Here is an 18,232-nt window from a genome sequence, read left to right as displayed (position 1 = left end):
CTGCAACGAGAAGCCCGCGCACCATAACGAAGAGTAGCCCCCTCTCGCTGCAAGTAGAGAAAGTCCGCACGCAGCAACGAAGACCGAACACAGCCAAAAATAAATAAATTTAAAAAAATATGGCAGAGGACCTAAATAGACACGCCTCCAGAGAAGACATACAGATGGCCGACAGGCACATCAAAAGATGTTCAACCTCGCTAATTATTAAACGAGCATTTTGACTTATTTTAAGTGTTGAAAATCTTGAGTACTTTCCCAATGTTAGAATGTTGACAATTCCATCCGGTTTCCAAGATCTGCTCTTGGGTGGGGCTCAGGGGTGAATGTGCACGTGACCAACTGCTGGGCTTCCTTCCCTCAGGGCTCTGTCTGCTCTTGGGAACTGTCACTAACTCTTGCTTCTTTCGCAGTGACAGAGTCCAGGCCCTGTCCTATGCACAGCACACGCGGCAGCTCATCTCCTGTGGTGGTGACGGTGGAATTGTCGTCTGGAACATGGACGTGGAGAGGCAGGAGGTAGGTGTCACAGCAGCCTCGGGCCACCCCCTCCGCAGCCACCGGGCTGGGCTCTGCAGCTCTGACCCTGCTGAGAAAAGCCTCCGCCTCCCCTCCTACTCACTTCTTCTTTCGTTTATGAGTAAACCATGAAATAAAACATGTTGTGTCAGAAAATTTAAAAATTCTAGTATGAAAGGAGCTTCATTTTTCTTTTTTAACCCCTCACAAATTGGCACGTAACACTTAACGTAACAGAGATTTCGTAAGAATTTCAACGGAGACTAAGCTGGTTAGACTTTAAATCTGTTGTACCATTACAACAGCAGTTCAGGGGAGAAAGGGGAAGCAGCTATTTTCAGGTGAGTAGCCGTTTGCTATAAAGTGCCCTACGAAAACAGAAAGCATAGTACTTTATGTTATTGGGGGAAGTTGTGGCTAGTGTGTGAGAAATGGTATTTGATGAAGGATCCTTAGTTTGGTATTAATAGAAATATTAGAAATAATTTTTTTGTGTTTGCGAGTCATATTCTAAGCAGTTCTCCAGTTACAAATATATACGTTGTCATTTTTAGGCATATATTTAAGTTTTATCGTAACATTCTTTTTTCAGTGAATTTTCTTTTTCATCTTTGAGCATCTTAACAACTGATTTGCTTACTGAATATCCCCTTTGACAGGTACTTTGAAGTTAACCATTTTCTCATGTCCCTAGAATTATGCTGGGTAAACTTTCCCTCTGACAGTGTGTATTCTTCTAATTTATTGCCTTGCAGGATGCAAGAATTAGAAAAGCAACACTTTAAAAATTAGACAAAAGTGATTTCCCAACTTCTTTCCATACCCTCACCCCAATCTCATTTCAGGGGAGTAGTTGCTATTACCCATAACGCAATGCCTTTCAAATACCAGTAATTAAATGCTTAAGGAGATTGAAGCTTGATTTGCTCAAACCATAAATCCACGGGAGTTCTATTAGTAACTCATTAAAATGATCCTTACAGTCAGGAAGTAGGGAACTGTGGACTGTTGCTTTAGAAAGTACCACTTGGCCCCACGGGCGTAAAGGCAGGGATGTCGGCACAGTGTGTGCCAGCCGTGCGAGCCAGGCCCCCCATGTGACTCGTTATTCTGCATGGTGGCCTGCTTTGGGTGACGGACAGTCACACCTGGTCTGTCCTGGCTTCCTCCCAGGCCTGACTGACCAGACATGGGGAGGGGAACCGCTGCGCTCTTTTCCCTCTGTGCACACAGCCTCCCTCCTTGATAGACGGAGGCCCAAAGGAGGATAACGGTGCGGTTTTCCAGAGCCGGAACCAGGTGGTTGGTGGGCAGCCCTTCGAGCCACCTTGCTTCAGTTATGCCTTTTGACATGAAGATATATGGGCGCTCGGTACTTGTTGACTATCTTAAATCTTCTTGAGCGATTTAAAGCTCTAAATGAGCAGTGGTGGTTCCATCCACTTTTTGCACGTGTCACATTTTATAAACATACATCCCCTGAGGTGTATCTGTGGAGCTGCCTCCTAGGCGTGGCAAGTGCCATGCGGCGCTCAGCTCAGGAGGCCTGGGGTGTAACGAAACTGTCCCTGCCCTGAAGGGCAGGTAGCCTTTCTGGAAGAAAAGACATGGGGGAGAAAACTTCAGAAAACTATTCAGTGGTATAAATCATTCAATCGCAGTTGGTGTGAGTTAGAGCATCCGGGCAGAGGATTGTCGTCATCGGCTGATGTCCTCAGCGAAGGGTTTGTGGCAGGACAGACTGCTGGGAGTTTGACGGGCCTGAGTGCACTCTGATGAGAACAAGAAACACCGAGAGCAAAGAGCCGGCAAAGTGGTCGTGCGCAGAGCGCAGAGGGCAGAGAGGAGGGGACGGCGGCCGTGCGCAGAGGGCAGAGAGGAGGGGACGGCGGCCGAGCGCAGAGGGCAGAGAGGAGGGGACGGCGGCCGAGCGCAGAGGGCAGAGAGGAGGGGACGGCGGCCGTGCGCAGAGGGCAGAGAGGAGAGGACGGCGGCCGTGCGCAGAGGGCAGAGAGGAGGGGACGGCGGCCGAGCGCAGAGGGCAGAGAGGAGGGGACGGCGGCCGAGCGCAGAGGGCAGAGAGGAGGGGACGGCGGCCGAGCGCAGAGGGCAGAGAGGAGGGGACGGCGGCCGAGCGCAGAGGGCAGAGAGGAGGGGACGGCGGCCGAGCGCAGAGGCAGCGAGGAGGGGACGGCGGCCGAGCGCAGAGGGCAGAGAGGAGGGGACGGCGGCCGTGCGCAGAGGCAGCGAGGAGGGGACGGCGGCCGAGCGCAGAGGGCAGAGAGGAGGGGACGGCGGCCGAGCGCAGAGGGCAGAGAGGAGGGGACGGCGGCCGAGCGCAGAGGGCAGAGAGGAGGGGACGGCGGCCGTAGCGCAGAGGGCAGAGAGGAGGGGACGGCGGCCGAGCGCAGAGGCAGCGAGGAGGGGACGGCGGCCGAGCGCAGAGGGCAGAGAGGAGGGGACGGCGGCCGTGCGCAGAGGCAGAGAGGAGGGGACGGCGGCCGAGCGCAGAGCGCAGAGAGGAGGGGATGGCGGCCGAGCGCAGAGGGCAGAGAGGAGGGGATGGCGGCCGAGGGGGTGGGCCGGCGGGGGGAGACCTCAGGTGGCCGGACACAGATCAGGTAGACATCCCATAGGTTGAACGTGTGTTTATACGGTTAATGAAACGCAATTTCTCACAATTTTATTATGTTTTTAAGTATATATAATACAGGTTCTTTGTAGAAAAGTTACTGAGTGCTCGTTAACAAGGAGAATGTCAATTATTCATGATACCACCACCCAGAAATACCGCCCTTCACATGTTGGCAAACATCCCTCCTTACAGTTTTCTCTGCAGATACATGTCAGATTTTTTTTTGGACAAAAAAATGGAATCGTACTACACATGCTGATTTTTTCCCCCCCTTTTCAGAGCCCTACTGTCAGTTCCCTCCTCATAGACACCCACTTATGTATTTCATGTGTCCTAAACCGGCATGCTTCCTTGTAAAAGGTGTAGCAGGGTGTGTGTGTGTGTGTGTGTGTAAGTTTTTTGTAAATCTTCCTGATTTTACTGCATCATAAGTGTACTGAAAAATCACAACATAGATAAGTCTTTTAGGGGTAAAATGTTGTCTTCAGCTAAAATACTTTGGATTATTTTATTAAATCTGTCTTTAAACGAATTAGGGCATGAAAATTACCAAGTAAGTGAAAGGCTTACTTCTTTTCTTCAGTTTTTTTTTCCTTTTTTTCTTCAGTTTTAATAAAATAAATAGACTAAGAATTAGACCTCTTAAAATGTCCCCTTTTTACTCTTTTTTTTTTCTGACAAAATATGTCGCTTCAGGTTCATTTCTGCTTAAAGGTAGGGGAATAGGCTAAGTCCCTGTGTCTGTTCTATGACGGCTCTTCCTCAGAAAAGGATTACATCAACAGAGTCCCTCCTGAGCCTTTACTGTGCTGCTGTCCGTTGTGAAGCCTGTAGAGGGGAGGCCGTTGTTTACCATATTTCTCAAACTTGTTTGATCTCAGGCCTCTTTTACAGTAAGCGCCCTGTCAGTCAAATTGGCGTGCCCTGGAATTCACCTTTGGGAAACCCTGGGGTTGGGTGTATTTTCCCCAATTCCTTGGGCTAGGTGATATATGGAAAGAGACCAGTCTCTCTGCCAGAGGATGAATTTACAGAGTAGAGCATGGAACTCTAGAAGCAAATGTAGCATCACCCTATGCAGAATCTATAAAGATTTGATAAAGAATAGCTTTAAGCTTAACACATCCTTTAAAGCTGTTTGACATAGTTTAGAGTACTCGCGATGGGGTTGGGGAATAGGGAACAAAGCCAGGATATCACATGACCCATGAGGCAAGGAGCAGAGCCTTACACCCTGCCGGGCCCTGCCAAGACAGAGGACCAGTAGCTTCTCTGAGAACCCGCCGCTGTGGTCAGGTTCTGCCCCTCTAACGCGGGTAGCTGCGCGCATGTGTAATAGGCAGGTGTGTGTAATTGTACACAATCAGAGCAAATACAATTGCATATGATCGGGAAGTACGAGATAACGTCCGAAGTCCTCAACATAGCTGTCTGTGGTGTGGCCCCTGCATCCCCTCCAGCCTCAGCCCTTCATACCCTGCCCACCCCCCCTTTTCCCTCCCCTGCTCCCCCCTTACACACACCCATGTGCATCCTGCCCCTCTCTCAGCCCGCTGTGCCCGGCCTCCTGCCATGCATCCCCAGGTCTCAGCTTGTTATCATTTGTCAGAGACAAAGTCCTGAACCCCAGCCTAGGTCATCCCACTCTCACAGCACTCTGTGCTTCTCCTTCTCAGGCCTTTGATCCTTATACTGATTCAGATAATAACTGTTATTAATAAGGTTTTCATGTTTAGTCTTCCCCGATAAATTACAAGCTCCTTGATGGTAGAGGTTCTTTTTCTTCACCACTGCATCCCCAGGGCCTGACGCATCATAGGCATTTTAGGAAATATTTTCAAAATGATTGAGAAATCACACTTCTGTTTCTTAGAAACACATCTTGATTATGTAAGTTTCGGCAATGACATTGGTTCCACTGTCTTGGCTGCTTCTCACTGTGACCTGTTGTGTGCTTTATTTGACAAGACCCCTGAATGGTTGGACAGTGATTCCTGCCAGAAGTGCGATCAGCCTTTCTTCTGGAACTTCAAGCAAATGTGGGACAGCAAGAAAATTGGCCTGAGACAGGTGGGTGATACGGATGCTTCCTCAAAATGTAATCGTGTAGAAATAACTGTACCTTGTGATCTTGGAGGAAGTAGCGCCCCTGGGCGAGAGCTGCAGAGGGAGTAAATTATTGCCCTGGAGTCACTTTGTGACCACACGCTAGTTTATTCCCTTTCTCTCCTGTAGCTCATTCCTGCTGCATTCGGTTTCCGTAGTGACTTGCTCCCAGTAGTTAAGGGATATGATTTTAGAACTCTAGTGGCATCTAGTGAAATGTACCTTAAAATTAGAGGGGCCGTGCTTAGCTCATATTGATACCAAACCATGAAATTATATGTGATGTTTATTTCTTCTTAATTTCACTTTCCTTCCTTCCATCTTAGTTTTAGTTATTTAGATCTACTTATAATACAGCATTTTCAATCTGATTCCACGGTTGGGTTTGGTCTGCCCCAAGGAAATCAAATGCCAGTTGCCTAGCTTGAGCACGGCCAAAGTGTAGACAGTGGATTGAGTCAGGTTTCGTCCCAGTTCTTCTTCACCCAGCAGCGAAACCTCTGGAGGTGGCACTTCTGGACACCCAGCTTTAAGATAACCCGACCGCTGGGTGGGTCCTCTAGTTTATACGGTGATAATTGGAAAGGACCGAGACTGGGGAAGGGGGGTCCGGGGCCGTGGCACGATCATGTGTGCTTCCCAAACAGTCCTCATCCTGAATAAACAGTCCAAAAAGAGGAGCACCTGGCGTGTTCCTTCAGTTTCCTGGGGCACTCTGGTTTAGCATCCTCACCTGGATGCTGTGGGTCACACCTGAGCCCACCCGGCCAGGCTGAGGTGCGCAGGCGCAGGGAGCATGTTTTCTCTCCCTCCAGCACCACTGCCGGAAGTGCGGGAAGGCCGTCTGCGGCAAGTGCAGCTCCAAGCGCTCCTCCATCCCTCTGATGGGCTTCGAGTTTGAAGTGAGGGTGTGTGACAGCTGCCACGAGGCCATCACAGATGAGGAGTAAGTCCCAGCAGTCCGCAGAATTGTCGAGGTTAAGGAGGGAGCGGGACCTAAGAGCTTCGCCCAGCACCGCAGCCATGACTAACCTTACCCTAGTCCTGCTGGTTTCCAATACAGACCGTGGCAGGTGGGCCGAGACCTCCTTTCCACCAAGAGATCATGTTCTCTTGTGGGCAGGAGGAGAGAGTGCACGCTGAGAAATCCCTTCTGTGCTCTCGTCGATCCCAGGGGTGTGTGCCTTGAAATGTTCTTGGAGCAAACTGTCTGCTCATTTTCTTGAGAATTGCCCAGCAGTGCAGGAGCCCTGGGTTCACTTTCTAGCCCAAGCCGGTATCTTTATAGGACCAAATCAGCCCACAGGCTCCAGAGCTTTTGTTTTCCAGGAAGAGTTAAGCCACTTCTAAGAGGCCAGTGCCGCCAGTTGCCCAGCTGCTGAGTCTTGCTGGTCGGTCTCGCCCAATAACCCAGGACCTGAGGTTACTGTGCCGCTGTGCTTTGTTGGGGGGTGGCAGGGAGGGTGGGACAGATCCATGTTGTCTTTTTATTTTTTTTAATCTATGTTCCTTTTTTGTTTGTTTGTTTGTTTCTGGCCACACTGCACGACATGCGGGATCTTAGTTCCTCCACCAGGGATTGAACCCATGCCCCCTGTCATGGAAGCTCGGAGTCCTAACCACTGGACCGCCAGGGAATTCCTCCCATGTCGTCTTTTTCATGTCAGCTGTTGTAAAACAGATGTAAACAGAATGCTCTTCACCAAGTTTCCCTTTTAGTGAATTACAACAGGATCTCATAGGGAACTTATTGCCCAATTCTCCCACCTCCACCCACCCCCGCACCTGTGTAGAGTAAAATCATTTTACGTACTAGATGGGTGTCTTAAAAGCTGCATGTAAATAGAAACATATTTAAAATGCATCAGAGGAGGTCAGCATTTAAAGGAAATTCTTGGCAAATTAATAAAACAAAGCATTCTCTTACAGATAACCCTAATGTTAATGTATGTGTTTTTTTCACTCTTATTTAGTCATAGCAAATATTAAGTAAGATGCCCTTGCATAAGTAAGCATTTATGTTCATTGGTTATGTTTTGCTCATCATATGTGGTGAAATTAATGAGTTCTCATTAAATTAGAGAGCTGCAAGAGATGGGATATTCTAGTTTAATTCTTCGTTAAAGACACAGACCCAGAGAGTCTGAGTGACTACAAATTAAACCTAATTCTTTAATTCTAAATATTTTTAAGTGATCAATTTTAGGATACTGAAGATCTGTTCTCCAGATTGAGCAATTAACAGCCATCTTCAGGGAGCCCATTGCCGAGGAGTGGCAACTTGAAACATGATTAGAAAACTGCAGTCTCCTCCTCCACGTCCGTCCCGTTTCCCACATCACTGTTTTTTCTGCTTTCTTCTCCGTGGGAGCATTTGCATTGCCTCTAGAGTACCTAGGCAGTTGACCAGCCTTCTTACTAAAAAAATAAAAAGCAAATAACAAGTGTTTGTTTATATATTGTTTTACTTGTCAAAGCGTTAGAATGCCACAGAAAAACCAGGTCTGCAGTTATACCAGGGAAAAGAGGAGAAAGAATGAAGAGCCCTTAGATGAGAATGACAATCTTGGGCATTTTAACAAGTGTGCTTTTTTTTTTTTTAATGCAATAGACAAAGGTAGACTATTTTACCAGCAAGTCCTTCTGAGATCAAACTTAGCAAAAGCACTGTGGGTCATTTTAAAGATTTGTTTACAGCACAGGTAGAGAGCCTCACAGACTCAATCAGAGCAACAAAATCTCCAAAAGGACGTTTAGAAACTTCATCATCTCTTGACCATTTTGGAGAGTATAAGAATCCTTTTACCCTTTTTTTTTTTTTTTTAAATCATAACATGTCACCAGGGAATAAAAGTAGCTCTGAGGAGCACTCCTTTTTTCTTTTTTTTTTTTAAATTTATGAATTAATTAATTTATTTTTGCCTGCATTGAGTCTTCGTTCTGCATGTGGGCTTTCTCTAGTTGCGGTGAGCAGGCTTCTTATTGCTGTGGCTTCTCTTGTTGTGAGCACAGGCTCTAGGTGCACAGGCTTCAGTAGTTGTGGCGCACAGGCTCAGTAGTTGTGGCTCGCGGGCTTTGTTGCTCTGCAGCATGTGGGATCTTCCCGGACCAGGGCTCGAACCCATGTCCCCTGCATTGGCAGGCGGATTCTTAACCACTGCGCCACCAGGGAAGTCCCTGAGGAGCATTTCTAATACTGAAGTCACTTTAGCCATTTGGCTAAAAATTAGAGCTCAGTGTCGCTCTAGATCTTCTTCCTTTATATACTACTGCCTTTTACTCTTGGAAACTTTCTTTGCTCCCTCCAGACGTGCACCCACAGCAACCTTCCATGACAGTAAACATAACATCGTGCATGTGCATTTTGATGCCACCAGAGGATGGTTACTGACTTCGGGAACTGACAAGGTTATTAAGGTAGGATGCTGTCTTATCTTAGAAGCTTTCCATCTTTGGCCCTGTGTAAATACACAGGAGCCCCAAGACCACATGAGGTCTGCTCCAAAGCTTACCCTTGGCAATGAGCATTTTTGAGAACCTGCTACATGCCGTGAACAGTCACTGGCTGTACACACCAAAATAAGACATGGCTCTCGCCTGAAAGGAACAGCTAGTCTACTGGGGACATACTCTTAAAAAGACAGTTAATAATAGGTCACATGTTCAGCAGCCAAAAGAGTAATATGGACAAGAATTACTGGACAAGTTCAGGAGACGGAGATAGTGCTGCTGGAGATGGCTTCAGGAGGGGGTTTGAGCTGAGCGTTGAATAAGCCAACAAGTAATAAACAAGATGTTTTCCCAGTGAGATCTGTTAATGCGGGAGCAGTCCTCCAGGGCCTGAGGACTGTGCTAGGCCACATGGATTTGGTGACACAGCAGAGGCCCAGGACTGAAGGGGCCACACCTGTGTCATTCTCTGAGTCACCCAGAGGTGCAGGTTTGCCTCGCTCACTGAGCCCTCCTTCCTGGGCCCGTTCTGGTCCCTTCTTGGAGGCAGCAGCAGGATGGGGCGGTTAAAATAACCCCCTCTGGAAGCCACCAGACCTCTGTGACTTCGAGCACGTTCAAAGTAAATTCTGGGAGCCTTGGTTCCTTTATTTTTGAAAATGAGACATCTCGTAGAACTGTTTGGAAGATGAGATGAGATAAGATATAGAAAGGACACAGCACATCTTGGTACCCATTTGTTGCCTCATATGTTACTTCCCTTCCCCCTTGAGTGAATCTAATCTGCCTGTATTCTCCATCAGCCGGATTAAAATTACCAGGTGCCATTGTCCTGTTTTTGAGGGTTACGTTGAACTTTTTGATGGACAAATACTATTTTATAGATTTATAAATGATGTTCGCATAGTACTTAGTTCCTCGTTAAGTAAAAAAATACACTTGAATTCAGTTATAAGGACTGCAGATGCTCAGCACAGTTGAATGGTAGTTCATCAGAGGTCTTCTTCTTTTTACAGTTGTGGGATATGACCCCGGTTGTGTCCTGATGCCCCTTCCAGGCACCAGGAAGATAGTATTTACTCAAGAAACGGTTGTTCTAACCTAAATCATGACTGGAGCTGTAAAGCAGATGGGTGAGTGGTGGGAGAGAAGCTGGAGAGCTGAGCTGAGCTTGCATGTGACCCGCACACACGGCGGTGAGTGGTCGGTGAGCTCTTGCGAGGGAACTCTTGCAACTTGTTCATACGATATAAAAGAGGATATTTTTTTAACAAGTGGTTTATACAGTCTGGCTGTGCTACCTTGTTTTGAGTATACTGCAAACTCAGTGTGGGGTGTATTAAGTTTTATATTTTTCACCACTTCGTTTTAGTTGTTGCTTTGTGTGTCGGAGAAATGAGGCGTGTATTAACTGTTCAGGGTATTTTCGGTAGTTATAAAGTAGTTTCCGTGTTTCCTTCACTTGGACACATATCTCGTGGTCGGCATCTTTTTCTTCTGTATGTATCCACCCTCAGCTTCATCTGCTGTTCCCCAGAGTGTACGTACTCACAGTTTATTTGCAGTGTTTCTGCTTTCATAGAAATTCCCTTCCATTGAGAGACCTGGAAAACCATTCGTGTGGATTTCCCAGCTGACTCTTGAATCGCCTGAAGAGTGATCCCGTTTGTGATATCTGGTCATACATGTTCTCATGGAGTGGAAATGACCTTGTGTTTCTGCCTCAGTTTTTCTCTGTCTTTCCCACATTAAAAAAAAAAATGTTGTGAGAAAGCCACTCCCAGCCACAAAGTAGATTATCGTAACTCAGACCTTCAACTCTCAGTGCCTGGATCATTTCTAATTCAGCTGGAGCTTTCTGAGTCTTTTAGGCTTTAGTTTTATTGACACAGCTCTCCGTCGCTCTTCATATTAAAAACAAAACAACAAAACCCTGTGTCCAAAAAAAAAAAAAACCCTGTGTCCTTCAAGAATAGTGTCTTTAAAATGTGTTGTTCTGTGTGATGTCTGAACTTGAACATGTTCATTGCTGCGAGGTTGTATCCTGCTTTATTCCTCACCGTCTGTATTTTCTTCTCCTTTCAAAACGAGATATTTAAAGATTTTTATCTTCATGTATTTTATCAGAACACTTTGCACACTTTCATACTAAAACTGTGTGATCTGAGACATAAAAGGTACTGAATCCTACAGTTCATGCTGTGTTCCAGTTGGGAATGTAAAAAAAAAAAAAAAAAGAGGGGCAGGGGGAGGCCTTAGGAAATGAATCTAAACTCTAATTTTAAGGGAATCCTTGTCAAACTTGATAAATTGAGATCTTCTTGTGTGTAGTGACTCAACTTGGGATATTGAAGTTCTTTTTTAAAATCTTATTTTCACTTGTAAAAATAGAATTGAAATTAGCAGCAGGCATGAGCTATGTGCTCGCCCCCTTCTAAGCACTTTACACAAGTACCACCTCATTGAGCCCTCACCTGTCAGGAGCATTGGGGGATCCCCGGGTCCTTGGGGTTCATCAGGTTAAACAAAGCCTCGCAGTTAAACAGGCCAATTACTTGCCCTTCTCTATCTGCGCCCTACCTCCACAGGATCTTGTTCTCTTTTGATCTGACAATTTGGGGGTGGTAGTAGTTGAAGTCCTCCCTATTTTTTTCCCCTCTTTTCCTGAAAGTAATTTTTCCCCCTCGTGATCATTAATTTTCTTTCTAACTGGGAGAAGGACTCCCAGCCATACTTGGATTATCCCTCCCCCAACACTGACCAAGTGTGCTTCCGGGGCACGGGCTTCCTCGAGATGATTCTGCTGCTGCAGTTTTGGGAAGCAGGACAGTGGGTGTGCCCCATGCAGCCATGGTACGTGACAGCCATGACCTGGGACATCAGGGCAGATGGGCCTATGTGACCATACTCTAAGGTTGTGTACACACACACACACAGAGCAATTACCACTTACCACTTAACTGCCGCTTCCACACAATCCTTGCTTGCCATCAGTCAAAGCCATTATAACTAACCTGAGTCTCTTCTGCATGACTGCTCTGTGAGAGAGCTTTAAAAAGGGAATTTAAAATACTCAAATATCTATTTTGTAGTTTACTACTAGAACCTGGAGCCACTTAACTAAGTTGTACGTAATAAAGGACTGTGTGTTGGAAATGAGTTGTAGGAAAGAATCACTGTGTTTTCCCTTCCTGAACTTTGGAGCCCGGCCTGTGTATAGAGAGGCAAGCCCAGCGTTAGGGAGACGGTGGATCCGGCGCGTGGCAGACCTGGCGTGGATCTGAGTTGGGTCTCGATGAGCTCAGGACCCCACTGGGAAAGCTGATTGTCTCCTTTGGACCACATGTGACACTGTGGTCCCTCTGGTCTGTGACCCTGCACTTCAGTCCAGCCATCTCCCTCCCAGCCTGTCTGTACCCCAGCCCACAGGGCCACTCAGAGGTTGAAACCACTGGACACCTCGTTGGTGACGAGAGTTGCGATCAGTAACCACAGATATGTCAAGGTATCCATTGCCCTGCCTTTTCCTTTCTCCTCATCTGTGTAGGTGCTTGAACTTGGTGAGAAGCGCTTAGCACGCCAACTGTGTGTGTTTATAATACTGTGAATTCTTGAGTATTACATTATCTCCACCATTTTTGTAACTCGTAGATATGTGTTGGTGTCGGGGTGCCTTCCAAGCATTTTTATGGAATAGAGGCTTCATTCATTAGGAGTGGAAGCTGGTGCCAGCACTTGGCTTTTCTCCTGTCTGGGTTAACTCTCATAGTTCTTGTTTTACCCCACTGGAATTGCACTTTATATATATTTTTTGCTCTGTTACTTCAACATACAGAAGCTCTGGCAAGTAATGCCTAACAGGATTATGCTAGGAAAGTGGCAAACCCGCACATACCATGCACGTGGCTGTCCTTTATTTGGTAGGATAGAACCAATCACATGCTCTCAGTTTCTCCAAAGAAATGATGTTACTGGAACCTTTAACTGCCTGGGTTGTCTCCACAGTAGCACAATTGGTTTTAGATTAAGTACTTGGAGTCATGTGTCTTTTTATCTGAGGTCAATCAACCATGATGTATTTCTTATTGGATTGTTTGAATTATTCAAAGAATCATAAAATCACAAAACTGGAAGGGATCTTCAGACATCTAGAATGTTCCAAGCACAAAACACTATAGTCACACCAGGCAGTTAGAGATCGCTGAGGTATCAACAAGGGAAGCCTGAAAGAAGAATTTTCGAGGAACAGTTGTTTTAGAACATTAACTGGTAATGGCGTGAGGGGGAGCAATGACTTCCAGCCTCGAGGCAGGGAGCTCTCGGGAGCCGGCTCTGTTCCTCTCGTCGTAGGCACAGCCTTTGGCCCCAGCCCGGCTCTGTTCCTCTCGTCGTAGGCACAGCCTTTGGCCCCAGCCCCGTGGTTCCGAGCGGATGGGTATGTGCAGCGAGGTAGTTCCTGCAGGTCTCCATCAGCATAAACTCCTTCCTACACTCTTCCCCACAGACCACCCCAGCTGCAGAGTTTAAGTGGAAATCCAGGGGCACTGAAAGCGCACCTCACCCTCCGTGTGTGGGCTGGCCCTGAGCCAGTCTCTTCATTGACCTTCTTATGGAACATTGCCTTTCTTTTCCTGTTTTAAGATTCATTTTTTCAAAAGCAAAATTTATTTTTTTCTTAACAGTAATCAGTTTTTAACGCCTGAATTTTGCCTTTTAAGCAAGGGACTAGATCTAAACTATGTTATCAAAGTTACTGGACATAAATATCCATTAAATGACATTCCTTTGGTTTGGCCTTTTCATAGTAGTTTAATTGTATGTAAGTGACCTTGTCCACTAAGATTTATATTTTAAAGTGAAGGAAAGTATTTTGCCAAAAACATTCTTTTTTCCTCTCCTTTAAAACAAAGTTATGTTTTTCTGGATGTGCAAGTGCCTATCTAGCGACATGATTGGGAAACACAGAGATTAAGTCCATCTTGAGCACTGAGGGATCTAGATGACCCTTGAGACTCCAATTCTCGTCCAGTCCAACCCTTTGTTGAGTGTCCACCACACTCCAGGCTTTGAACCAGGCCCGGGGTCACGAGGTCCATTCTGTGGCCTAGATGGATCATTTCAGTGCCAGGTGGTAAATCCAGTGACAGAGGGCTGTGGGGTCCTGTCCCAGGAGCTGCGCAGGTGCTCCTACCCGCATGGGTGGAGCCAGGGGACCTTGCAGAGGAAAGGGCTTCTGAGCTGAGAGTTAAAGGATGAGTTGTTGTGAGCCCAGGCTGTGGGAGCAGCGTAAACAAAGGCCCAGGACCTGCATCAGCCTGGTGCTCGGGGCCCACAGGCGGTTTGGAGCTGCCAGAGAACATCAAGTGCACAGCTGCAGTCCTGGAGCCTGAGCTCTTGTCACCGTGAGACGCAGATGCTCGTGGCCACAGAGAGAGGCAGCACGCGGTTCGCTATGCGCCTCTACCCAGAGTCAAGTTTCCTTGCAGCTGAGGCTGGTATCAAAGTTTCTTTTTCTTTGGAAATACCTGGAGTTATTATCCTAAAATGACCCCTGGTAACTAATTTTTGAACTTTGTTGGGGGTACAGCCCCTCACTGGAGGCTGTGAGGTGGGGCTGGAGACCACTGCTTGCACAGACTTGGCCGGGACGAGCTTACGGCATACTGATTCCGCTATTACCTGGGGGCCCAGGCTCAGGAGCTCCCCTTTGAAAAAGGACAGGCCTTGACCTGTGGAGGAGGTTGTTCTGGACAGCGGTGGCACTGCACCCACGCGGCCTTCCCGTGAGCAAGGAGGCCACTGCTGCCCTCATTTCCCTCCGGCCTTGAATCGTTCTTGCAAGTAATGGTCATTTCAGTACAATGTGGTAAATGTGATAAATCCTCATCGCAGTGGCACTCGCTGAGCGGAAGGGAATGTTTTTCTCAACTCGGCGACAGTAAAAGGGCTCAGGCAGCCACCGCCCTGGAGACCCGGCTCTACCGAGTGGGGGCATCCCGGCGTCCCACCGTGGGCCTCGGTACTTCCTAGTATTGATACTTGTATTCCATCCACTTGCCTGTATCCTTCAGTGCCCAAGTATCCTATGTCCGTAACTTAATTCAGGAACTTCCATGTTTTTAGTTTGTAATTTTGCCTTTAAACATTATCCTTTCCACCAAGAAGCCTATTTAGGCCAAACACAAGAAAGCAGGGTGTAAAATTAGATCTGTCCAGCACTGGAATGGGATTCCTCTTTTGTGTTTCTTTTGCCAGGGAATTTTTGAACAGACAGTACGTAGCCCCTTGTCTATTTATAGTGGAATAGATGTGGAAAGGAGATTAAAAGCCTTGAGTAGAAGTTGAATTCGATGATTGTTCTTAAGATCCCTTCCAATCCGTGATCCTATGATTCCATGACTGTTGTTTATTACTGGACTGACCTAACCATTACCAGTGACCCGCCTACACGTGGCTGACTTCACTCAGGTAAATGGGAACATATCCCACTGCCTTTGTCTTGTGTCACATCAAGTAAACTGCTTCCTGTATTTTCCCGTCTAGAGCCCAGGAGGTTTGAAAAAGATGGAGAAGGTGCAAGTCAATCAATCATGGTACCATCTCATTAAAAACAAATACCTCAAAATGTTCACCTTCGTGAGTGTACAAAAGTGTATCTGACTTTCTTGGGAGAGAAAGGGAATTGCAGGTTGGCTTAAAGTTTAGATTTAGAATGCGACTTTGATATTTAGGATCCTTTCTCCTTTTTATCCCCCTTCGTTCTCTGGGAAGCATGAGAGGGAAGGAGAAATGGTTTGAAAAAAGTATTTCACTTATACACACTTTTTCTTTCATTGAAATGGATGGCTGCCTTATGTTAGTAGCATATGACGTATGGACCAAAATACTTGTGTCGCTGGTAACCACTGTATACTTACATACTTGTGTTTTACGCCATCTGCTTTTTTTTCAAATGTACTGTCATTTTGCAGAAGAAAATCTTTATATGAAAAGTCCAAAAACTGTTACTAACTGTACAACCGGGAAGGTGCTAGCCCCACATTCGTGCCTGCCTGCCACTGTCTCCACAACCGGGGACACGGACGCTCCCACCCTGCACGCCCACCAGTCTACAGCCACGTCGGAACCTGGCTGCAGTGGGCGTGTTGCTTTATGGATGTCTTTTTCTTTCTTTTGGAAATGAGATTCTCCAAGGGGTCAGGCTGAAAATGTAATAAGCCCAAAGCTGGAAGAGATTTCTCAAATGTGGTTCTAGCCAAACCCTGCTGGCATTGCCACGCCCTCTGCCACTAGATTCCCCCAACCAGACCAAGCAGTCTTGACATTGACTTCCTGAATGTGATTAGGTGGGAATGAGCAAGGATTTCCCACGATGTTAAATGTCTGTATCCAGTTCTCCATTCAAATGCTGCTGAATGTCGTGAACGTTTCTGAACTCTGCTCACTTTCCCACTGTGCTTCCCGCTAACCGAAATGAATGTGTAGCCATGACCAATGTCAAAGACGCAATGCAAGCTACCGCCACGGTTTAAAATAAATCTCTGTGGAAACCTTCCTGCACCTGTGGTCCTGTCATTGTTGTCGAGCTGTGCCATGTGACACACACGCACCCCAGCAGCCCTGCGTTGGCGTTCACCATGGCTGGCTGAGCAGCCCTTTTTATTTTCTTTATCTTTCACACAAGGCTGCTTTACCTGTGGCTGATAAACTTTCCAAATGAAGGAGAGAGGACTCAGGAAAAGCCTTCGTAAAAACTCATGAGGTCCATTTTACAGATAAGACGTGGGAAGAAGTCGATGACTTGCACGCTGTCAAAGGGCCGGCCGGCTTGCCCCTCCTCCATCCAGCCCGGCCCCGCCCACACCCAGCACCGCGGCAGCCCCCAGTGTCCTCCTTCAGGAAAGGAGGGATTCGTGCCTGGCCGGCCGCTGCTCACTGATCTTCCAGGCGGACCCACCAGAAAGCCCCTTCCTAGGGGCTCCTCGGCTGACAGCCTGGACCTGAGCACCTCAGGCACCTCTGAAGGCCCCGCACTGTGGGACTGGCTGAGCGGTGCCCACCTGGGTTCTCCTCCGCTGTGGGTGATGCATTACGTTTATTTCGCCCTGAACGTCCAGAACGTGTACGGAGCTATCCTAAATCTGTTCACTGATTTTGTTACAACTTTCCCCAGCGTCACTAAGACGTAAAATGCAAATAGCTTAGAAGTTTTACCAAACGGTAGCACCGGATTGCCAGGTGCGTAATTGAAGCCACTTCTTTTTTTTTTTAACATCTTTATTAGTATAATTGCTTTACAATGGTGTGTAAGTTTCTGCTTTATAACAAAGTGAATCAGTTATACATATACATATGGCCCCATCTCTCTTCCCTCTGGCATCTCCCTCCCTCCCACCCTCCCTATCCCACCCCTGTAGGTGGTCACAAGGCACCGAGCTGATCTCCCTGTGCTGTGCAGCTGCTTCCCACTAGCTATCTATTTTACATTTGGTAGTGTATATATGTCCATGCCACTTCTAATCATAGCAAATGTAAATAAACCGGGCCTCCCGTGATTGTTTATGTAAATAGGCACTGACCCTTGGCTCCGCTTTGCTCCTGGGGCCTCACAGCCAGGCCAGGGCAGGGCAGCGTGGAGCCCCCTCCTGGCTCTCCTTCCTCCCCCCCAGCCCTGCTTCCCTCAAACTGACAGTGACATGGAATCTTTAGGAAAAACCACATCCTCAAAGGAGAAATTTACATGGGAAAAGAAGCTGCTGCGGAAGATGCAGGTTCGCTCGCTCCCAGCCCCCCCGTCGTATTTATTTTAAAATAAATTTCCCATTCTGTGTGGGCTCCTCATTGCTACAGGGGGTAACCTTTAGGGGGATTTTTTTGTGTGTGTGAGTTGTAGCACACTTGTCAGTTAAATGCTGATGTTAATAGCTAACAAACATATATCAAGTCTTTATGATGCACCAAGCATTCTTCTAAGTGCATTACAAGTAGTAATTCACTGAATCCTTAAAACCACCCCTTGAGGTAGGTAGCACTACAATCTCCACTGACAGGGAAAATGAGGCCCCCAGAGGGTAAGTAACCCACCTGTGGTCCCACAGTGAGGGGATGGCGGGTCAAGGCTTCAATACTAGGCTTTGTATAAAGAACGGGGCTGATTTCTATGACTGCAGAAGGAGAGGAAGCCAGCTCAAACCATAGCAGTGGAATATGGGCCAATCTACGGGGACGTCCAGAAGTGGGGTCTGTGTACTGGTCTACCCCTGGTCCACACCTTCCCGTATTTTCTGAGGCGATTCCAGCCCCGCGTTGGGTCTGGCCTGGCCTATTTAAATCTCTGAGCCAGCTCTTCCAGGATTTCAATCAGTTTCTCCTCTTCAGCCGGCGAGGACGATGTCCTAGCAAGAGGCAAATGTGTGGGCACTGGTTTCCGGTCTAAAAGTGAGAGGGAAGAACAAAGGTGTGGGCAGCGAGGCAGCGTGGATGCGCCTCTGCCCGCCGCTTGGGCCCCGGGGCAGTCGTGTC

At 47.3% G+C, this 18,232-nt stretch overlaps 2 protein-coding genes across 17 annotated transcripts in view; one reads left to right on the top strand and one right to left on the bottom strand.

Annotated features, from left to right (window-relative positions):
- The window catches only part of WDFY2 (WD repeat and FYVE domain containing 2), a 172,856-nt gene extending 156,588 nt beyond the window's left edge, over positions 1 to 16,268 (top strand). For 2 of the 3 annotated variants that reach the window (XM_036831820.1, XM_036831822.1), the window contains exons 8-12: positions 414 to 519; positions 5,123 to 5,224; positions 6,076 to 6,206; positions 8,569 to 8,677; positions 9,727 to 16,264. In XM_036831820.1, the coding sequence (XP_036687715.1) occupies positions 414 to 519; positions 5,123 to 5,224; positions 6,076 to 6,206; positions 8,569 to 8,677; positions 9,727 to 9,756 (478 nt within the window). In that variant the 3' untranslated portion in view covers positions 9,757 to 16,264. Of the gene's footprint in view, positions 1 to 413; positions 520 to 5,122; positions 5,225 to 6,075; positions 6,207 to 8,568; positions 8,678 to 9,726 lie in introns of all 3 variants that reach the window. The other variant, XR_005017260.1, reaches the window with a different exon arrangement.
- The window catches only part of DHRS12 (dehydrogenase/reductase 12), a 65,102-nt gene that overhangs the window by 10,384 nt on the left and 36,486 nt on the right, over positions 1 to 18,232 (bottom strand). For 9 of the 14 annotated variants that reach the window (XM_036831829.1, XM_036831825.1, XM_036831838.1 and 6 more), the window contains one exon: positions 17,515 to 18,142. The exons of 3 other annotated variants lie outside the window; for them this stretch is intronic. In XM_036831829.1, the coding sequence (XP_036687724.1) occupies positions 18,033 to 18,142 (110 nt within the window). In that variant the 3' untranslated portion in view covers positions 17,515 to 18,032. Of the gene's footprint in view, positions 1 to 6,837; positions 7,679 to 17,509; positions 18,143 to 18,232 lie in introns of those variants that run through there. 2 more of the 14 variants (XM_036831832.1, XM_036831823.1) reach the window with 2 other exon arrangements.

Source organism: Balaenoptera musculus, chromosome 18, assembly GCF_009873245.2.
Source record: "Balaenoptera musculus isolate JJ_BM4_2016_0621 chromosome 18, mBalMus1.pri.v3, whole genome shotgun sequence".
Taxonomy (NCBI): domain Eukaryota; kingdom Metazoa; phylum Chordata; class Mammalia; order Artiodactyla; family Balaenopteridae; genus Balaenoptera; species Balaenoptera musculus.
Note: the sequence above shows the minus strand (reverse complement) of the source record. Positions and strands in the feature narration are given on the sequence as shown.